General features: G+C 36.8%; 1 protein-coding gene across 1 annotated transcript in view; it reads left to right on the plus strand.

Annotated features, from left to right (window-relative positions):
• The window catches only part of SPATA16 (spermatogenesis associated 16), a 254,565-nt gene extending 243,629 nt beyond the window's left edge, over nt 1-10,936 (plus strand). Inside the window, exon 11 of the mRNA XM_011968612.1 lies at nt 10,600-10,936. Coding sequence (XP_011824002.1) covers nt 10,600-10,722 — 123 coding nt within the window. The 3' untranslated portion in view covers nt 10,723-10,936. The remainder of the gene's footprint in view (nt 1-10,599) is intronic.
• The last annotated feature ends 10,472 nt before the right edge of the window (nt 10,937-21,408 follow it).

A 21,408-nucleotide genomic window follows, 5' to 3' on the forward strand; every position in this document is an offset into this window, starting at 1 on the left:
GGGAAGTGGCATAATATTTTTCAAGCACGAAAAGAAAAGAATTACCAATCCAATGCAAACATCTTTCAGGAATAAGGAAGAAATTAAGACATTCTCAGATGAAGGAAAACTGAGAGAATTCATCATCAGAAAACCTACTCCAAAAGAAGAGTTAAATAAAGTTTTCTGAATAGAAAGGAATCAAAAGAAACACCTAGAAATATCAAAAAGGCTGAAAGAACACAGTAAGTAAAAGTATGACTAAAAATTATACACTTTTCTTCTCCTCTTCATCATATTTGGTGGGGAAAGCAAAAATAATAACATTGCTTAATGTAGTTCTCAATTTATATAAAGGATTTAAGATAATTATAAATCGGAGAGGGTGAAGAGACAAAGAAAGAAATGATTCTATACTTCAAATTTAAAATGAACACACATACATATTTTACATACACACATATAATGTAATATCTAGAGCAAATACTTAAAAAGCTATACAAAAGATATATCAAAAACTCTGGTTAAGTCAAAATGGAATTCTAAAAACTGTTTAAGTAACCTCAGAAAGGTAGGGTGATAAAACAGAAGCAACAACCAAAGAAAATAAAAATAAAATGGCAGACTAAGGTCTAACATACCAATAATTACACTAAATTTAAGTGGCCTAAATACACTAATTGAAAGATAGAGACTGGCAAAATATTCAGAATATGACCCAAATATTCTGTCTACAAACTCACTTCAAATGTGATGACATAGAAAGTTTAAGGGTTAAAAGATATAAAAAGAAATATCATGTAAACTTTAACAAAAGGAAAGTAGTAGTGGTTATATTAGTATCAGACAAAGGAGACTTCAAGCAAAGAAAGTTACCAGAGACAGGGAGGGATATGATATTCTATAACAATAAAAGTATCAATCCACCAAAAAGACAAAGCAATTCTAAGTGTGTATGCACAAACAACAGGGTCTGCAAAATATATGAAGCAAAAATCGATGGGACTAAACGAAAAATAGACATGTCCACAATTATAGATGGAGATTTCAACTGCCCTTTCTCAACAACTGATAGAACAACTAAACAGAAAATCAACAAGAATATACAATAACCCAATAACACCGTCAAGCAACAGAATCTAATCAACATTTATGTGCCCATGGAACATGCACCAAAATAAATGCTATTCTGGATCATAACAAACTTAAACAAATTTCTAAAAACTGAAATCATAAAGAATGTGTTCTACAACTGCAATGGATGCAAACTAGAAGTCAATAACAGAAAAATCTCCAAATACTTGGATAGTTCATGGATCAAAAATGAAGTCTCAAGGGAAATATAAGAATATATTGAACTGAATAAAAATGAAAATATAACATATCAAAATTTGTGGGATACAGGTAAAAGAGCAATGAGAGAAAAATTCATAGCACTAAATGCATATATTATAAAAGAAGAAACTATCTCAAATCAATAACTCAAGTCTAAGTTCAAAAACCTAGAAAAAGAAGGGCAAAATAAATACAAAGCAAGCAGAAGGAAGAAAACAATAAGGATTAAACTAGCAATCAATGGAAATGAAAACAGAAAAATAGAGAAAACCAATGCCACAAAGAAGTGGTTCTTTGAACGGGTTAGTAAAATTAAAAAAAAAAAAAAATCTAGCAAGACTAATGAATAAAAAAGGGAGAAGACACAAATCACCAATACCAGGAATGAAATGGAACATCACTACAGATGCTGCAGACAGTAAAAGGATAAGAGAATCTTTAGAACAATTCTACATATATAAATTTGACAACTTTGATGACATATGCCAATTCCTGAAAAAACATGCTACCACCACTCACCCAATATAAAATAGTTTCATTAACCCTCTAACTATTCATAATTATAAACACCCCAGAAATCTCCAAGCCTAGATGGTTTCACTGGATGATTCTGCCACACATTTAAAGAATTAACACCAATTCTACAGTTTCTTTCAGAGAATACAAGAGTAGCAAAGCCTTCCCAATTCATGTTATAAAACTAGTATTATCCTAATACCAAATCAGACAAAAATAGTACCAAAAAAATTTACAAACCAATAGCTCTCTTAAATATAGAGGCAAAAATCTTAATATTATTAACAAATAGAAATTAGCAATATGTTTAAAATTACATACCATAACTAACTGGGATTTATCCCATAGATGCAAGGATGTTTGAATATTTCAAAATCAGTACAATCTACCATATAAACAGATTACACAAGAAAAATTACAAGATTATATAAATTGATGCAGAAAAAACATTGGACAAAATTGACACGCATTTATGATTTTAAAAATACTCAGAAAACTAGAGATAAAGGGGAACCTCCTCAAATTGTTAAAGAGCATCTCCAAAAATTCTACAGTTAACATTACACTTAATAGTGAAAGAATAAAATCTTTCCCTCTAAAATCAGGAAGAGGGAAAGGATATTAGCTTCCACCGCTCTTAATCAACATAGCGCTGGAAATACTAGCCATGGCATTAAGGCACAAAAAGGAAACAAAAGGCATGTAAAACAGAAAGAAAGAAAGAAATCTGCCCTTCCCTATTTGCAGATAACATAATTGTCTACATAAAAATCCCCCCCAAAAAATGAGTTCAGCAACATTGCAAGATACAAAACAAATGTACAAAACTCAGTTGTATTTTTATGTAATAGCAGTGATCAGGGACACTAAAATTTAAGACAGTATTATTTACAATTACTCAAACAAATGAAATACTTTGGTGTGAATCTAGCAAAACATCTACAGGACTTGTATGCCTAAAATTACAAAACAGTGATGAAAGAAATCAAAGCTCTAAATAAATGGAGAGATACACCATGTTTATGGATTGAAAGATCTGACATAATATAGACATTGAACTCTCAAATTTGATATACAAGACTTTTTATATAGCTTCAGTAATCAAGAATTTGTGTACTGGTGGATTAACACAAAGCTCAATGGAACAGAATAGAGAACCCAGAAATAAACCCATATATCCTCTGCTGATTTTTTTTTATAAAGGAGTAAGAGCAATTCAGTGGAACAAAAATAGCATTTTCAACAAATGATGCTGGAACATTTACACATCTGTAGACCAAAAATAAAAGAAAACCAAAACACAGCCTTGACCTAATCCTTATACTTCACACAAAAATTAACTCAAATTAGGTCATAGACTTAAATGCAAAATATAAAACTATAAAACTTCTACAAAACAACAGGAAAAATCTATGGGATTTTGGTCTATGCAAACTTCTTAGACTTGACACCAAAAGCACAATCCATAAAAGTTTAATTTATAAATTAGACTTCATCAAAATTAAAAATTTTATCTGTGGAAGGACTCTGTTTAAAAAAAAAAAAAAAAAAAAAAAAAGGATGATAAAAAAGCTCAGCATGAGAGAAAATACTTGCAAACCCCACATCCAACAAAAGACTAATCTATATACAGATTCTATAAAGAGCTCTCAAAATTCAGGAGTAAAAAAACCAGTCTAATTCGAAAATGACAAAAGATATGAACAGACATTCACCAGAGTGAATGACAAGTGAGCATGTTAAAACATGTTCAACATCACTAGCCATTAAGGAAATGCAAATTAAAACCACAATGAGATGTCACTACACACCTATTAAAATGGCTAAAATGAGCAATAATGACAATACTAAATGCTGGTAAGGACACAGATTAGACACAAATTAGATCACTAATACATTACTAATGTGATGTAAAATGGCACAACCACTGTGGAAAATAACATGACAGTTTCGGGCGCGGTGGCTCACGCCTGTAATCCCAGCACTTTGGGAGGCCAAGGCGGGCAGACCACGAGGTCAGGAGATCGAGACCATCCTGGATAACACGGTGAAACCCCCTCTCTACTAAAAAATACAGAAAATTAGCTAGGTGTAGTGGTGGGCACCTTTAGTCCCAGTTACTCGGGAGGCTGAGGCGGGAGAATGGTGTGAACCTGAGAGGTGGAGGTTGCGGTGAGCAGGAGATCGCGCCACTGCACTCCAGCCTGGGTGACAGAGTGAGACTCCATCTCAAAAATAAATAAATAAATAAATAAAACTAAATATAACCTAGGGATAACATCACTATTATAAAGCCTAAGATCAGTGCTTGAGATATTTGGCAGATGCTGCACCTGATCAGCTGGCACCACCCGGACAGATAAACGGGCTCATCTGACCTTGTGGCCTCCACCCTGAACTGACTCAGCACCAGACAGCTTCGACTCCCTTTGATTTCATTTCCAATCCAACCAATCAGCACTACTGAAAAAAAAAAAATTAAATATGCAGCTCCCATATAACCTAGAAATTGCCCTCCTGGGCTTTTATCCCAGAAAAATAAAGTCTTATGTTCAAACAAAGACCTGTATACAAATGTTTATAACTTATTTTACAATAGCCCAAATTATTGTAACTTATTTTACAATAACCCCAAACTGGAAATAATCTAACTATCCTTTAAAGCATGAATGGTTAAACAAACTGGTTAATTCATACCATGGAATATTAGTCAGTGATAAAAAGAAATAAACCATGGATACAACAACCTGAATAAATCTCCAGAGAAGTGTAGAGTTATATACTATATAATTCCATTTAGATAACCTTCTTGCAATAACAAAATTCTATAAATGAAGAACCTATGGCCAGGCACGGTGGCTCACTTCTAATCCCAGCACTTTGGGAGGCTGATACAGGCGGATCACTTGAGGCCAGGAGTTCGAGACCAGCCTGAGCAACATAGCAAAACCCTGTCTCCACCAAAAATACAAAAACTAGCCTACTGTGGTGGCACATGCCTGTAATCCCAGCTACTCAGGATGCTGAGGCAAGAGAATCACTTGAACCCAAGAGGCAGAGGTTACTGTGAGCCGAGACTATGCCGATTGGGTGACAGAGCGAGCCTGTCTCAAAAAAAAAAAAAAAAAAAAGAACTTACTATTGTATTAGTGGTTGCCAGGGCTTAAGAAGAAGTTAGGGACCAGGAGGAAAACAGATGGCTATAAAAAGGCAACATGAGAGATCTTTGTGGTAATAGAACTGTTCCGTGTCTTGACTGAATCAATGTCAATATCCTGGCTGTAGTATTCTACAGTTTTGCAAGATATTACCACTGACGGACACTGGGTAAAAATTACGCTGGGTCTTACTGAGTTACTTTTTACTGATGTGTGTGAATCCTCAATTATCTCAAAACAAAAGTTTAATTTAATAATATATATTCAAACCTTCAGATAAATCTTACCAAAATGAACTTTTTTAAAACTATGATACATGGTACCTCAGCCTGTTCAGGCTGATATAATAAAATGCCATAGATTGGGTAGCTTATGAACAACAGAAATTTATTTTTCATCATTCTAGAGGCTGGAAAATCAAGGCAGTGGCAGACTCAGTGTCCACTGAAGGCCCCTTTTCTGGTTCATAGATGGTGCCTTCTAGCTGTGACTTCACATGGTGGACAGACCAACAATTTCCCTTGGGCCTCTTTTCATAAGGGCACTAATGCCATTCACGAGAGCTCCATTCTTATGACCTAATCACCTCCCAAAGATCTTACATTCTAATACTATCACTTTGGGAGTTAGAATTTCAACATATGAATTTGGGGGCACATAGACATTCAGACTATAACACATAGTTTCCTGGACTATCTGATAGCAAAATTTCATAAGCGTTTCTAATTCTATATTAAACACACTGAAAAGACTTATCATTATGGGTATTTTCAAGAGTTGGTGATACAGTTTGGCATTTTTTTTTTTTTGCGTGTTTTATAAAATCTCACGGGTAGGTACCCCAGATTTTTATGTTACACTCTTATGACAAAAAACTAAATAATATACCAAATTCACTAAATGAAAAAGGAAAAACTTAGGGGCTTGTCTGTCTGTTTGAATACTAGCCCAAAGCTAAAGGAAACTGCTGTATTATGAATAGTGGAAACAACTCCGTTTCAGAAACTAAGTTTATTTTAGAAATTAATTTCAAGCCTATTTGAAAACAACTGTAATTCTAATAAGAATTAAAATTCAAACCATTTTGGATGATAAATATTTAAAAGCTTTTGGTCTGGAAATAAAACTGAAACAGAGCAAAGAAACTAATGTTATCAAATCCACTGTGGTGGGGTGAAATGTCTGTTTTGCCGAGAGGATTTTGGTCCAAACTGCTAATCACTGAAACACATTCCCATTCTGTAACTACCACTATAGTCATATAAGCCTGATATTTATTCCTGATGAATTTTATTCCTATTTCCTCAACTTTCTTCTTTAAAAAAATCTTTTAAAGCTTTAATTAAAAAAATTATTTGAGCACTCAATTCCTAAGGCATGAACATGTGCAAGCAAACCCATATAAACACACCTAATCCTCTCTCCTTGATTCAGACTACATGAAATTTAATAGGAAGCCTAAATTCAAGCCCAGCATCTTCCTTCTCAGTATAATTTACTTGTTCATTCATGTTTGAGATCAACTTCTTCTCACAGCCATTACTGGCAAGAGAGAAGCCTGGTTCCCAAGGTATACACTACGCCTGTGCCAAGGGGCATCAACCAAGTAGGGAACATCAGTGGGAAATGAGAGTTTCCGAAAGGATCAAAGTCATGTTTGAGAGGAAAATTATAATTTAATTGCTCTTCCCTTCACTTTGTGGCTTAGTAGTTATATTCAGATGCTAGGACTGCCATAGCACAGTACCAAAAACTGAGGGGCTTAAATAACAGAAATGTATTGTTTCACAATTCTGGAGCGTAAGAATCTGAAATCAGTGTCTTCAAGGTTGGGTCCTCCAAGGGCTGTGAAGAAGGAACTGTTCCATGCCTCTCCCCTAGTTTCTGGTGATTTGCTGGCATTCTTTATCGTACCTTGGCTTGTGGGGGCATCACCCCAATCTCTGCCTTCCTCTTCACATGGTATTCTTCCTGTGTGTGCATCTGTCTCCAAATGTCCCTGTTTTATAACGACACCAGTCATTTTGGATTAGGGCCTGCCCTAAGGACCCATTTTAACTTGATTAGCTATGTAAATACCTCCAGATAAGGCCACATTCGAAAGTACTGGGTACTTTAACACGTAAATTGAGAGGGGGACACGATTCAGCCCATAATAGTAGTGTTTAAATGTGAATTAAAAGGCGTTGAGAAACTGGCTGATGACAATTTCTTTACTCTTTGATATGGGTTATGACCAACAGTCATATGATGGGTCGGAACCTGCCCTCCGACAGAGATAGTTCATTCCCCTCCATCATTAGACAGCCTAAAATTCTCTGCAAGCTCATTTGGTCTAATGTCCATATCACTGTAATGTCAAGTCAGCATTGGCACATATATACACACACAAAAATGTTATCTGCCCATTTTGCAAAGGGAAAGTTAGACCCAGAATTACCAAGTAGCCTATCTGATACAGTTAAGCAAGTAGATTCTGTACCAAAGAGAGTCTAATAAAGCCTCTGCTTCAAAAACTGTGTACTTTCTTGTGTATTTTCTTGTGTACTTACATATTTCTTTGTATTTTATTTTCCCAAGGGCTTTACAGAAATTTCTATCATTTGCAATCTGTTCTTCTAGTTATATGAATCTATTTTCTCTTTAACCAGCATTTTTCTTTCCTTGACATAAAAAAAAAAGAAAAGAAAGAACCAGCTTTTCTAAAAAACATGTTGCAGCTCTCCTACACGTCAGTAAGTATAGAAGCTAAAATTGACTTACTTTGCTGCATATTGTGTCATTCATCTAATGGTGTAATCTAAGAGAATAACCTCTGATTTGAAAATGTGAGTACTCATTTTTGGGACTGGACTACTTGGATCTGATATGGTTGTAAATCACAGAATTTTATGACCAGATGTGTCTTTGGAAATTATCCAGACCAATCCTCTTTTAATACCAACTGTTGGTGAAAACTGAAGTTCAGAAAGGCCAAGTAATTTCCCTCGGGTCACAGAGCAGGGTTAGAAGCCAACCCAAGAGCAGAATTCAACATTCCTGCTGACTCCTCATCCAGTGCCCTTTCAAGTATACAGGCAACACCTTGTCGTAACCTTGCTTGTCTTGACAGTCTTAAAGCTAAACAATGGTAAAAGAATGGTGGCATGAGAAAGTCATGTTTATTTAATTTATAGAGGAAAAGAAAGCCTTCTGATATCCTTCATTCCAGGCATCACTTAAATATGGAAAAAACACATGGTTTTCTGAATCTCTTCAACTCTTTTATCAGAGAGTAGGATTACTGAGGGTCTACAATATCCTAGGTTTTGGAAATAGTGGACAACATGGACCTGGTCTCTGCCTTATGGAGCTGAAAGTCCAGATGAGAAGACAGATATTATATAAATCATTATAAATAATTAAGTTTAAAAATTATGATATCTAAAGAGATGAAAAAAATGTTACTGAGACAACCAATTTGGCCTCGGTTCTAAAGGAAGACTTCCCTGAGGCATTGATGTTTGACCTGAAATCCAGAGGATATGTAAGTGTTCTAATGGACATGTTCCATTAGGAAGATGGAGGGAACATAGAACAGTGCATGGCTGTGCTCAGATAACTGAGAGATGTCCCCCATAGCTAAAGCAGATGGATTGATGTTAGTGCCAGAGATGCAAGTGAAACCTGATAACCCAGGTATACAGGTGTATAGGCCATGGTAAGAGTTTAGAAATCCATTTAATGTAATTTGAGCAAGGGAAAGATGTGAGATCAGATTTATCTGTTTAAAAGTTCATTCTGGCATCTTTATGAGATGGATTAAAAGCACAGGAGGGAGACAGGCCAGGTAGGAGATGAACATACAGGCCAGATACAGCACACACATAATATGTGGTCTGGACCTGCCCAGTTAATTCAGCAGAATTCTTTTTTTCCAGTGACACATCTTGTGTTTCTTGTCTTTTTAAAATAAAATGCAAACCTGTTACTAAATACTACTCTTAATGAATACAATTGTTTTTAAAAGACAGCAGATACCTAATGGATATTTAAAAACAATTATTTCACTGTCTTATTGAAGGAAGCTTTTTTACTGCATTAGAATTGTAATTTTAAATTATATTTGGGCTAATTGCAAATATTCTCATTGTAAAGAGCTTTGATTTAAATAATATATTGTCAGTACAAATAATGTGAATGAATCATCAACTCAACTATTGAAGTAATGGTAAGCTGCCATCCATTGTATTTGCACTGATTGTGCTCCATGTTAATTTTTAAATGTCTTACTTTGGTGAAAATCAGATATTGTGTATGTACGTGTGTGTGTGTGTGTGTGTGTGCACGCGCGCGTGTGTGTATGGAATACATAGAATAATGCATTGACTTCATGGAAGAATCCAAGAATATTCTGTCAAATGATTTTGATGTGTCCTGCAGTGATCAGACATCATAAAAAACAATGTGCTTTTTAAAAAATGTACCTGAAATAGTTTTTACAAGAGTTTCAAAAAGAATAGTTTTCATATAAATAATTTATCTTGTTTTCTTAAAAAAAAAAACAGTGGACAGTTTATATCACTAGTATGATATAAGATCTAAGCATAACATATGGATGAGTGCTACCATTTATTATTCTCTTTTTGACAATCTGAATCATCCTTTGGATATTACTCTGAATGATAAATCAAGCAATTTAAAAGTGGAACTCAAAATTGGAAAATTGAAGTTGTAAGTGCTTTTATCTTAAGTAGATGATACGTTCACGTACCTTGAATAGTAAGTGCTCTAGCTTTGAGTTAACTTTATGACAATGAGCTCTTCAGTGAGTAATGTTAGGCTAATGCAATATGCAGGTCCTAGGAGTCAGGGTTAAGTATGAATTGTATATCTACTGACTTTCATGATAACTCAATTCAGCATATGTGTAAACTTCTATTCTATAGTTTTTTTCTGACAAATAGTATGATACATTCTATCAACTGCCATTGAATAATTGTAAGTTTTCTTTGAAGAAAGACTAATTCTTTTTCAAGAATTGTTGTGTCTATCATTATTTTATCTTATTCCCTGGAGTGTGGCATTTTTTAAGAGAATGCATTCTTTCAGAATTTCATTTTGATTGAAAGGAGAAATGATTCTTGCCAAGACTATACAAACATTCGTTTTTCTCCCATGTTGGTTAGGGGCATCTAAATGCTAGAATCTCTGGCTTTGAGGGAAGTAAGTTTGTTTGTTTGTTTGTTTTGACTCTTATTGTTGGCAAAGGAGATGGAGAAAAGGCTTGCCATGGATTAATCTTTTACCGTTCACTTTCTTTTGAAATCCCTGGTTTTACTGACCATTAAAAACTGCATGGTGACAGTAATCCCCATTTCCATTCCAATAGCTTGGACCAAGTGATAAAGCAAACTCCTGTGCTTCTGCTTTGCGTTAAGTTAGTAAAACAGGGGGACCTGTAATGGAAACAGAAGGAGGCTTTTGTGTTTAATCATTTCTGTTTCTACCAGTTCTGTTCCAACATGGATTTGTATGTGCCATTTATTTTAAATACCTCACCATTTTTTATAAGTATACAAAACCCAGGATACCAACAACAAATCTTGTTGCATCTGTTTATTTCTTCTAGGTTGGACAAATTGAAGATTTTCTATACCAATTAGAGGACAGTTTCTTAAAAACTAAAAAACTGAGAACGGCTCGAAGGCAAAAAACAAAAATGAAGCGACTTCAAATTGTTCAGCAAAGCTAATCATTAGGGAGCAGGCACTACCACTAACACATCCCAGAAGAAGAGGCAAGGGCACCCATCCCAGTGCCCACCTAGCACTGTGACAGCTGGATAACAAAAACTTGTCACCAAAAGAAAGAGGTGGTATTCCCCTCAGTTCATCTTTACCAAAGACACTCTATGCTTCATTAATCTCAACTGACAGCAATAAATATTCTCAGCAAGTTTGACTTGACTTTTGTTCAGATTTTTCTTGTTTAAAGAGCTTATAAAATAACCATTGATACCTCTTTCACTGCCTTGATCTTTCAAAATGGATGAAGGTATACCAGGTCTACCCAATAATGTTTATAGTATACATCTATAATCATGGGCATTCATTAAGAATTATTCACGGGCCACCTACAGATATAGAAAACAATATAAATGCAAAATTGAACTTATAAAAGTTATAATGTACTTTCCCAACTCTTATAACGATAGTCATACATGGTATGGCGGCTGATATCAGTTAAGTTTTCTCATTAAGTGGTTGTTTTCCTCTAGATCCTTTATGTTGTATTTTCTCTGCCCCTTAAGCTATGCAACACAAATTTGACAAGGTAGTCAAGTTTGCACATGTTTGACAAGGTAGTGAGTTGATAGCCATCACTGAAGACCTCAACTGATGCCAACAAAAAGATTTGAGAATAGAATAAGGAGGAAGAGCCCAGATCCTGAGTAAAATAGGAAAACATATTTTGTTTAATAGTGAAAAATAAATAGAATTTTGAAATACATTGATAAAAGCTCAAAAAATAAAATGAAACCAATCAAAATTTCCCAGCAGAAGTAATAGACTAAATGATTTATAACAGTTTATCCAATCTTAACCTAATAACATACAAAAATTTATAATATTAAAGCTAGAGGCATCATACTACTGGATTTCAAAATAGATTACAAAGCTATAGTAATCAAAACAGCATGGTACTAGCACAAAAACAGCACATTGACCAATGAAATAGGATACAGAGCCCTAAAATAAAACAGCACATTGACCAATGAAATAAGATACAGAGCCCTAAAATAAACCCACACATTTATGGTCAATTGACTTTTGACAAAGGTGCCAAGAATACACAATGAGGAAAGGATGATCTCTTCAGTGAAAGGCATTGATTGGATATCCACATGCAGAAAAGTAAAAATGGACCTTTGTTCTACTCCTTATGCAAGAATCAACTCAAAACGGGTTAAAGATTTAAATGTAAGATCTGCAGTTGTAAAACTACTAGTAGGGAATATAGAAGGGAAGCTCCATAATATTGGTCTGGGCTGCAATTTCTTAAGAGCCCAAAAGCACATATAATGAAAGCAAAAATAAACAACTGGGATTGCATCAAACTAAAGAGCTTTTGCACAGCAAAGGAAACGATTAACAGAATGAAGAGACAACCCACAGATTGGGATGAAATATTTGCAAATCATTTATTGGATAAAGGGCTAATATCTAAAATATACAAGGAACTCAAACTACTCAGTAAAAATAAAACAACCACATAAAAAATGGCAAAAGACCTGAAAAGACATTTCTCAAATGAAAATATAAGTGGACAACAGATATATAAGAAAATGCTCAACATCTCTAATCATCAGAGAAATGTAAATTAAAACCACAGTGAGATATCACCTAACATATGTTAGATTTGCTATTTATAAAAAGATTAAAGATATTAAGTGTTGTTGAGGATTTGAAGAAAAGAAAACCCTTGTAGATGGTTGGTGGTATTGTAAATTAGTACAACCATTTTGGAAAACAACATGGGGATTCCTCAATAAGGTAAAAGAATTATCAGAGGACAAAACAGTTCAAGGTGGCTGACTAAATGCATCTGGCACTTGCTTCTTCCACAAAGAAGAACCAAACAGCAAGTAGATAATTATACTTCAAATAGATTACATAAGAGAGAACACTGGAATTCATCTGACAAGGGAAAGAAAACACTGAAAGCAAGGAAGGAAAGGGAAGCAGGTCAGCCTGCTCAGCTCGTACTGGTTGGGAGCCTGGAGAAGTTTTCTAATGCAGGTAAAGGGTAAGTGAGAGACCCCCAGTGGTCCATATTCCCACTGCAGACTCCTGCAGTCCTAGCCATTGGAAAGCCCCTTGACCCTTGCAGGCCCTGAGTAACATAAACAATGGCCTGAAGACGGTACTCCAGAGAGGGAGCTCACATAGAGTCCCATGAACACCCAGGTCCTAAGTAGCTCCAGCAGGATGCCAGTTTGAGAACCCAGTGCCCACCACACAGCATCTTGCCCTGGGGCCCAGACACCCCTGCACCGCCACATTCCTGGACCCCATTGACATTCCCCACGTATAGCTGCCACTAATGGAGCCAAGACAGAAACCACTGGCAGCAACTCACCCTCCCAAGCAGAGGAGTGGCTGCACATTTTCACACACCCCTGGAACAGAAAGGATGCTCACAGAAAGTAGAGAGTTGAATAGTAGTTACAAGAAACTTGGGGGAGACAGGAAAAGGGAAGACATTGGTCAAAGAGGACAAAATTATGGTTAGAAAGGAGGAGTAAGTTCTGGTAATCTATTCCACAGGATGGTGACTACAAGTTAACGATAATGTATATTTCAAAATAGCTAAAAGAGAATTTTAAATGTTCTCACCATAATGAAGTATTAAATATTTGCAGTGAGGGGTATGTTAATTAGCCTGATTGGATCATTCCACAATATACACATATAATGAAATATCACATTATATACATTTATTAGTTGTCAATTGAAAATAAAACTTTTTATAAAATTATGTTAAAAGAAAAAAGATATAGAACTATTAATATATGCCACATAATTATAACTACATTATAATTTGAATTAAATATATATATGTTATTAAATATATACCTGTAAAAGACTGGAAAGAAATAAGATATTAAGAATGGCTATCTCTAGTAGGAGCAATTATGAGTAATTTTGTTATCTTTTCCTTAATGTTATGTAATATGTTCCTTGATAATAAAGTCTTTTAAAAATTATTATTGTTTATCACTTTGCAGAGAAAGAACTAATTCACATCACCTTTTCTTCCTAGTTTATATAAAAATATGTATTTTTTCTTTATAAGAAAAAATTATTTTTTCAGAATATATATATATATACACACATATATATATATATTCTGATACTGGCATCATAAATAATGGTGATTGCGCAGACAGAAGCCAAAGGAAGCATTTCACTTAAAGAATTCTTTAAGGTGTAAAAATTTTTATGACTGCCTCCACCAAGCATCCCTGGTGCACGAAGTCCAGAAGGTCACTAAGTAACTATTACTAAAGAACAAATTATGGTATTTTATCTGTGTTTACAAATAACAAATATGGTAATATATGGGTTGTCCCTTATCTGTCTCACTTGTGTTCCCCATAAGTTTCTCCTCTGATTATTTTGTTTAGTTCTTTCCCTGTACTCACAGTATATCATCTCATGAAATATGAGATGATCACAGACCAACGTCCCTTAAATCAAAAGGTATTGAAGGTTGAGAGACCACTGGCAGAGCAAAGCTGTGATTTATGGTGGCTTGATTCATTGAGATGGTATGATGGAGTCTAAGTTCAATCAGATATTTCACAAGTGGCCTGATCCACTCAGCAGTTTCCTGGGCTCATGGACATGGATACAAAGGACTATTGTACAATCTTGACAAGCAGCAGATTGTCAAGATGGAGTGTAATGACACTTGGAGGCAGGCAGCTATTTATGACAAACCATCAAAGGAAAGGTAAGTCAGAAAATAGACCCAAAGAGCATCCCAAAAGTTATAATGAGAGCATACTCTGTTTGTATCTTAATGAAAAAAGCCAGAGACACTCAGACCACAGGAGGTAATCAAAGCTCAAAATTATTCTCCATGCATGTGATATAATAAATAGTATGGGAATTTGAAAATTATATATTGAATATATGCTTTTATTGTGATCTGCCAATCCAAGGCAATGTGCAGAATTAATATGCATTAATAATCAAGACTTTAGTTTCCTTTTAAGATAAATGTTTGAAAAAGTAGCAAGGCAAATATTTAGTGAGAAATGAGAAGACCAAATCCCTGATGTTAGTAGGAAGTCAGCCCTTTCTCTAAAATTCATACAACAGGTTTACAGATAAAATTGTTGTCTCAGGTCTGCTTCCATAAAGCCGGAAGGGAACGCTGGTGTAGTACAGCTGTTAAATAGAAAGATACCTCTCATGGGCACCACTCAAGTTAGCTGATGATGATAGTAATCATCATATGAAAAGCAAAATGGGCTTGGATTTTGAAGACCTGTGTTCAAATCCTAGCTCTGCGTAAAAAGGGATAATTCTTTTCCTACCTAATAAGGTTTTAGTAAGGAATAAATGACATAATGAATTATGAAATAATTTTTAAACACTGAAGCAATAATACCTTACCTGTATTGACAACTCACTATAAACCAAACATTGTTCAGCTTAGTCCTCATCACAATGCTGAGACAAGAAATGTTATCTTCTTTTTACCTAATAGTAACATCAAGCCCAAGGGGTGGAATGACTTTCTTACAGCTTGAAAGTAGCAAAGCTTGAATTTGAACCAGGCAGTTTTACTCCAGAATAGAGAATTGACATACTGCTTTTCTGTGTTTTATTTTCATATTACTGTTTTTAGGACCTTGTGGGTCCTAAGTAAAATTAGAAATATACATGCCTGAGATTGCCCAAAAGTGACCATGGGAACTCACTCTCCAATTTGGTAGCCACTACTCATGTGGGACAACTGAGGCCCTGAAATTGGCTAGTGCAAACAAATAACTAAATTTTTAAATTTAAACTTAACTTTAACAAGTTAAAATCAGTTAAAAACTGATACTCGATTCAGTTATTGGAAAATGTTGAAGTATATTTGAGACAACTTGGATATGAATATTGACTTTTTAACTATACATTTTATGAAATCTAAATACAGATCAAGTATTCTGGATGAAAATTTAGCATTCAAATGGAGATGTGCTGTAAGTGTAAAATACACACTTAATTTCAAAGACTTGGTATTAAAAAAGGATGTAAAACAACTCAACAACAATTTTTATATTGATTACATAAAAATAATTTTCAGATATAGTGATTCAAAGAAAATATATTATTAAAATTAATGTTACTTGTTTGTTAATTTTTTAATGTAGTTACTAAAATATTCAAAATTACATAGATGGCTCAAATCACATTTCTGTTGAACAGCACTGGCCTGGACAGTAAGTCAGATGGAATTGAGAGCTCCCCCCTTCTTCTCGCAGGATGAGCTGAACTGGATCTCAGCCTTCAGACCTCGATTGTAAGTTTCTGTGGACCCAAGGTCCCCAGGAGCAGGGCAACTGGCTTTTCCAGACAACTGGCCATGAAAATCCTATAGTCTGTTACTATCTGTATTAGTCTGTTCTTTCACTGCTAATAAAGAACAGCCCAAGACCAGGTAATTTATAAAGGAAGGAGGTTTAATTTATTCACAATTCCACATGGCCGGGGAGGCCTCAGGAAACTTACAATAATGACGGGAGGTGAAGGGGAAGCAAACGTGTCCTCCTTCACATGGAGGCAGGAGAGAAAAGTGCAGAGCAAAGGGGGCAAGCCTCTTATAAAACCATCATATCTCATGAGAACTCATTCACTATCATGAAAACAGCATGAGGGTACCATCCCCATGATTCAATTACCTTCCACCAGGTCCTGCCCCTAACACATGGGGATTACAATTCAGGTTACAATTCAAGATGAGATTTGGGTGGGGACACAGAGCCAGACAACAACAGTATCTATCCCCTTTAATACTTTTCCTTAAGATAAGAGATCAACAAGGAAGCAGGTTCTGCTCCCAAAATGTGCACCTACAGTGTGTCCAACACAATGCCCTACAGCCAGCACATCATGCTGTGGACATGACAAATATTACACCGGACTGACTGAACCTTGCATTGTTTCCCCAATAAAGCCTTTCTTTATAAAGCAGAACTTTAGGATCTGCCTTGGCTTAAGACAGATGGTGATTGCTCAAGGACCCACCTTGCACAACAGTGCCTCCTGGGAATACTTGAGCAGAATAATCCCAGGAAAAGCCTGAAATTTTCTACTAGTACAAAGGTAGGTACTCAAAGAGCATTGAGATTTGTGATCTTATTGTTAACGTAACACATGGTTACTTAACACAGGAGAAGCCAAGGATGTACTGGGAACATCTGTAACCAGTGTAAGTCCCTTGAGTCACATTATCCCATAAAAACATAAGTGGTAGCAAAGTGAAGTTCCTGAACTAACACACACAATGCATTTAACTAAGAACAAAGTAGAAACACAATACTATTTATATACTCCAGGGACAGAGATTCTCTTCCACTAGCATAGAAAGAGCTGTCTATTGATGAGAAAATTGACCTCCATATAATGCTAATTAAACGAAAGCATCCAAATATATGCCAGGACATAGAATGGACATTAGGATAGTAATGTGAAGTAACACAGAAAGCATTGGCTTTCTCATTGTGCAATCCAGATCTCAGTTACCAAATCCATGAAATGATAATAATAGTCCTCATATGGGTATTGAGAGCCCCCATATATTTTAATGGCCTAAATCGTGTGCGACACAAAGTGGAGACTCTAAATTTAGTGTCCTCCCTCTGAGATAGAAAGTAGAGTAAAAAAACAGTCCTTGGCCTAAAGGAGTTAACACTATAGCAGAAGGGGCAAGACTGCAAAGGACTGTCCAGAAATCTCTCTGACAGTGCTGCCTAACTGAGTCTATGCGGCAGCGAAGGAGGGGCTGCTAGCTCTGTGTGGGTGTATGAATGCAGGACAACCAGAAAATGGATGTTCAGAGGACAGAGGGGCAGGAATGTGACACCAAAGATGTACGAAATTGAACTAATATGAAGTGGTCCCAAAACAGAAAGTAGAAATGACTTACTGGAAAATAAAATTGGTTTCAGTCTATTTTCTTGTCATTTGCCTTTCTCATAAATGTTTAACACAGAAAAACCAATTATTTGAGGTATTTAATGAGCTATGGTCCAAATAATAACAATTTAAAACTAAATATATGCATGCTCTACCAGAACTCTAGATCTTTTTAAGATAGAAGTATGTCTTCTCCCTTATACTTTGCAACAAGGCAGTCTTTTTTTTCTCTTCTAGCACAAAATGTCAATTTTTTCCACCTTGCCTGCTTCATTCCCACTGTCATTGCCTTAGTTCAGACTTTTTCACATCTCCTACAAGTTGTCATTGTGGATGGGCCTTGCCTCAATCAGTTTGCTGCTATAACAAATTATCATAAACTGGGTGGCATAAACAACATTTATTACTCCTAGTTATGGAGTCTAGGAAGTTCAAGATCAAGGTGCTAGCAGATCTGATGTCTGGTGAGGACCCTCTTCCTGGCTTATAGATGGATGCTTTCCTGCTATATTCTCACCCGGTAGAGAGTAGAAAAGGGAAGCAAGCTCACTGTGTCTCTATTTATGAAAACAATAATCCCATCATTAAGTCTCTACCCTTATGACCCAATTACCTCCCAAAGGCTGCATCTCCTAATATCATCCCATTGAAGGTTAGGCTTTCAACACATGAATTTGGGGGGTCACAATGATGTACCCCATAATAGGTATCATTCTCCCTGATTTCTTCTCACTCCAATCCCCCCTCCACACCATGATCAGAACAATCTTTATGAATTTCACAATCTGAATCTGCATGGGTGTATGAATGTCACACACTTTCACACCAGAAGCAGCTCCCTATTTCCACAAGAGATTCCAGACTACTTCAAAGGCACTGGGATTTCAAGAACCAGCTCTACCTAACTTGCTGCCCTATCTTTTGGGTAACCCCACCCTGGAGCACCCCATATTTCAGGACGATGGGTACCTGTATTAGTCCGCTTTCTCGCTGCTGATAAAGACATACCTGAGACTGGGCAATTTACAAAAGAAAGAGATTTATTGGACTTATAGTGCCACATGGCTGAGGAGGCCTCACAATCATGTCAGAAGACATGGAAGAGCAAGTCACATCTTACATGGATGGCAGCAGGCAAAGAGAGGGCTTGTGCAGAGAAACTCCCATTTTTAAACCATCAGATCTCATGAGACCCATTCACTATCACGAGAACAGCACAAGAAAGACCTGGCCTCATGATTCAATTACCTCCCACCAGGTCCCTCCCACAACACATGGGAATTCAAGATGAGATTTGGATGGAGACACTTCCAAACCATATCATTCCACCCTGACCCCTCCCAAATCTCAGGTCCTCACATTTCAAAAGCAATCATCCCTTCCCAACAATCCCCCAAAGTCTTAACTCATTTCAGCATTAATAACTCAGAAGTACCCAGTCCAAAGTCATCTCATCTGAGACAAGGCAAGTCCTTTCCACCTATAAGCCTGTAAAATAAAAAGCAAGTTAGTTACTTCCTAGGTACAATGGAGGTACAGGTATTGGGTACAGCCATTCCAAATGGAAGAAATTGGCCAAAACAAAGGGGCTACAGGCCCCATGCAAATCAAAAATCCAGAAATACAGTGAAATCTTAAAAAGCTCCAAAATGATCTCCTTTGACTCCATGTCTCATATCCAGGTCACGCTGATGCAAGAGGTGGGTTTCCATTGTCTTGGGCAGCTCCATCACAGTGACTTTGCAGGGTGCAGCCTCCTTCCTGGCTGCTTTCACAGGCTGGTGTTGTCTGTGGCTTTTCCAGGCACACAGTGCAAGTTGTTGATGGATCTACCATTCTGGGGTCTGGAGGATGGTGGCCTTCTTCTCACAGCTGCACTAGGCAGTGCCCCAGTAGGGATTGTGTGTGGGGACTCTGACCCCACATTTCCCTTCCCCACTGCCTTAGCAGAGGTTCTTCATGAGAGCCCTGCCCTTGCATCAAATCTGTCTGGACATCCAGGTGTTTCCAAACACCCTCTGAAATCTAGGAGGAGGTTCCCGAACCTCAATTATTGACTCTTGTGCACCCGCAGGCTCAACACCATACGGAAGCTGCCAAAGCTTGGGGCTTGCACCCTCTGAAGCCATGGCCCAAGCTGTACCTTGGCCCCTTTTAGTTATGTCTGCAGCAGCTGGAATGCAGGGCACCAAGTCGCTAGACTGCACATAGCACGGGGACCCTGGGCTCAGCCCATGAAACCATTTTTTCTTGCTAGGCCTCCGGGCCTGTGATGGGAGGGGCTGCTGTGAAGACCTCTGGCATATCCCAGAGACATTTTCCCTGTCTTGGGGATTAACATTTGGATCCCTGTTACTTATGCAAATTTCTGCAGCTAGCTTGAATTTCTCCTCAGAAAATGAGATTTTTCTCTTCTATTGCATTGTCAGGCTGCTAATTTTCCAAACTTTTATGCTCTGTTTCCCTTTTGAAACTGAATACCTTTAACAGCACCCTAGTCACCTCTTGAATGCTTTGCTGCTTAGAAATTTATTCTACCAGATGCCCTAAATTATCTCTCTCAAGTTCAAAGTTGCACAAATCTCTCAGACAAGGGCAAAATGCCACCAGTCTCTTTGCTAAAACACACAAGACTCACCTTTGCTCCAGTTCCCAGCAAGTTCCTCATGTCCATCTGAGACCACCTGAGTGTGGACCTTATTGTTCATATCACTATCAGCATTTTTTGTCAAAGCCATTCAACAAGTCTCTAGGAAGTTCCAAACTTTTCCACATTTTCCCATCTTCTTCTGAGCCCTCTAAACTGTTTCAACCTCTGCCTGTTACCAAGTTCCAAAGTCACTTCCACATTTTCAGGTATCTATCTTTTCAGCAGCACCCCACTCTACTGGTACCAATTTACTGTATTAGTCTGTTTTCTCACTACTGGTAAAGACATACTCAAGACTGGGCGATTTACAAAAGGAAGAGATTTATTGGGCTTACAGTTCCACATGCCTAGTGAGACCTCATAATCATGGCAGAAGGCAAGGAGGAGCAAGTCACATCTTACATGGATGGCAGCAAGCAAAGAGAGGGCTTGCGCAAAGAAATTCCTGTTTTTAAAACCATCAGATCTCATTAGACCCATTCACTATCACAAGAACAGCACGGGAAAGACCTGCCCCCATGATTCAACTACCTTCCACCAGGTCTCTCCCACAACATGTGGGAATTCAAGATGAGATTTGGATGGGGACACAGCCGAACCATATTAGTACTACACCCTGATGATCTCCTCTACACTCTTTCCTTTCTTCCCTACTCAGTCTTCAAATTCTCAACTCAAAATGTCCTCATTCTTTAAAATCTTCACCCAGTCACTTCCCTTCTCCAACACCCAGGCAGACTTAATCATACTTTTCTCAATCTTCACATAACGCTTTCTTCATACTACCAGCATAACTCTGGTCATGTCATATCATATAAGAATGAATTGTGTGCACATTATTTTTCTCCATTACAGTGTGAACTTTTAGAGGGCAAGGATTTTTTTCTTTTTATCCCCAAAGCTCCTCCAGTTTCTAAAATAGAGTGAATTCTCCATGAATATTTATAGGAAAGAAGGGGAAGATGAAAGAGAAGGAAAGAGTAGGGGGAATGTTTAGCAATTGGGTTTAAAATCTAAAACAACTGGTTCTTAGCCTAGTTCCTAGAAATGCTGTTGCTGCACTGTGTTCCAGGGCAACCCACATTGTTTT

The sequence above is a fragment of the Mandrillus leucophaeus genome, unplaced genomic scaffold (assembly GCF_000951045.1).
Source record: "Mandrillus leucophaeus isolate KB7577 unplaced genomic scaffold, Mleu.le_1.0 Scaffold850, whole genome shotgun sequence".
NCBI lineage: Eukaryota > Metazoa > Chordata > Mammalia > Primates > Cercopithecidae > Mandrillus > Mandrillus leucophaeus.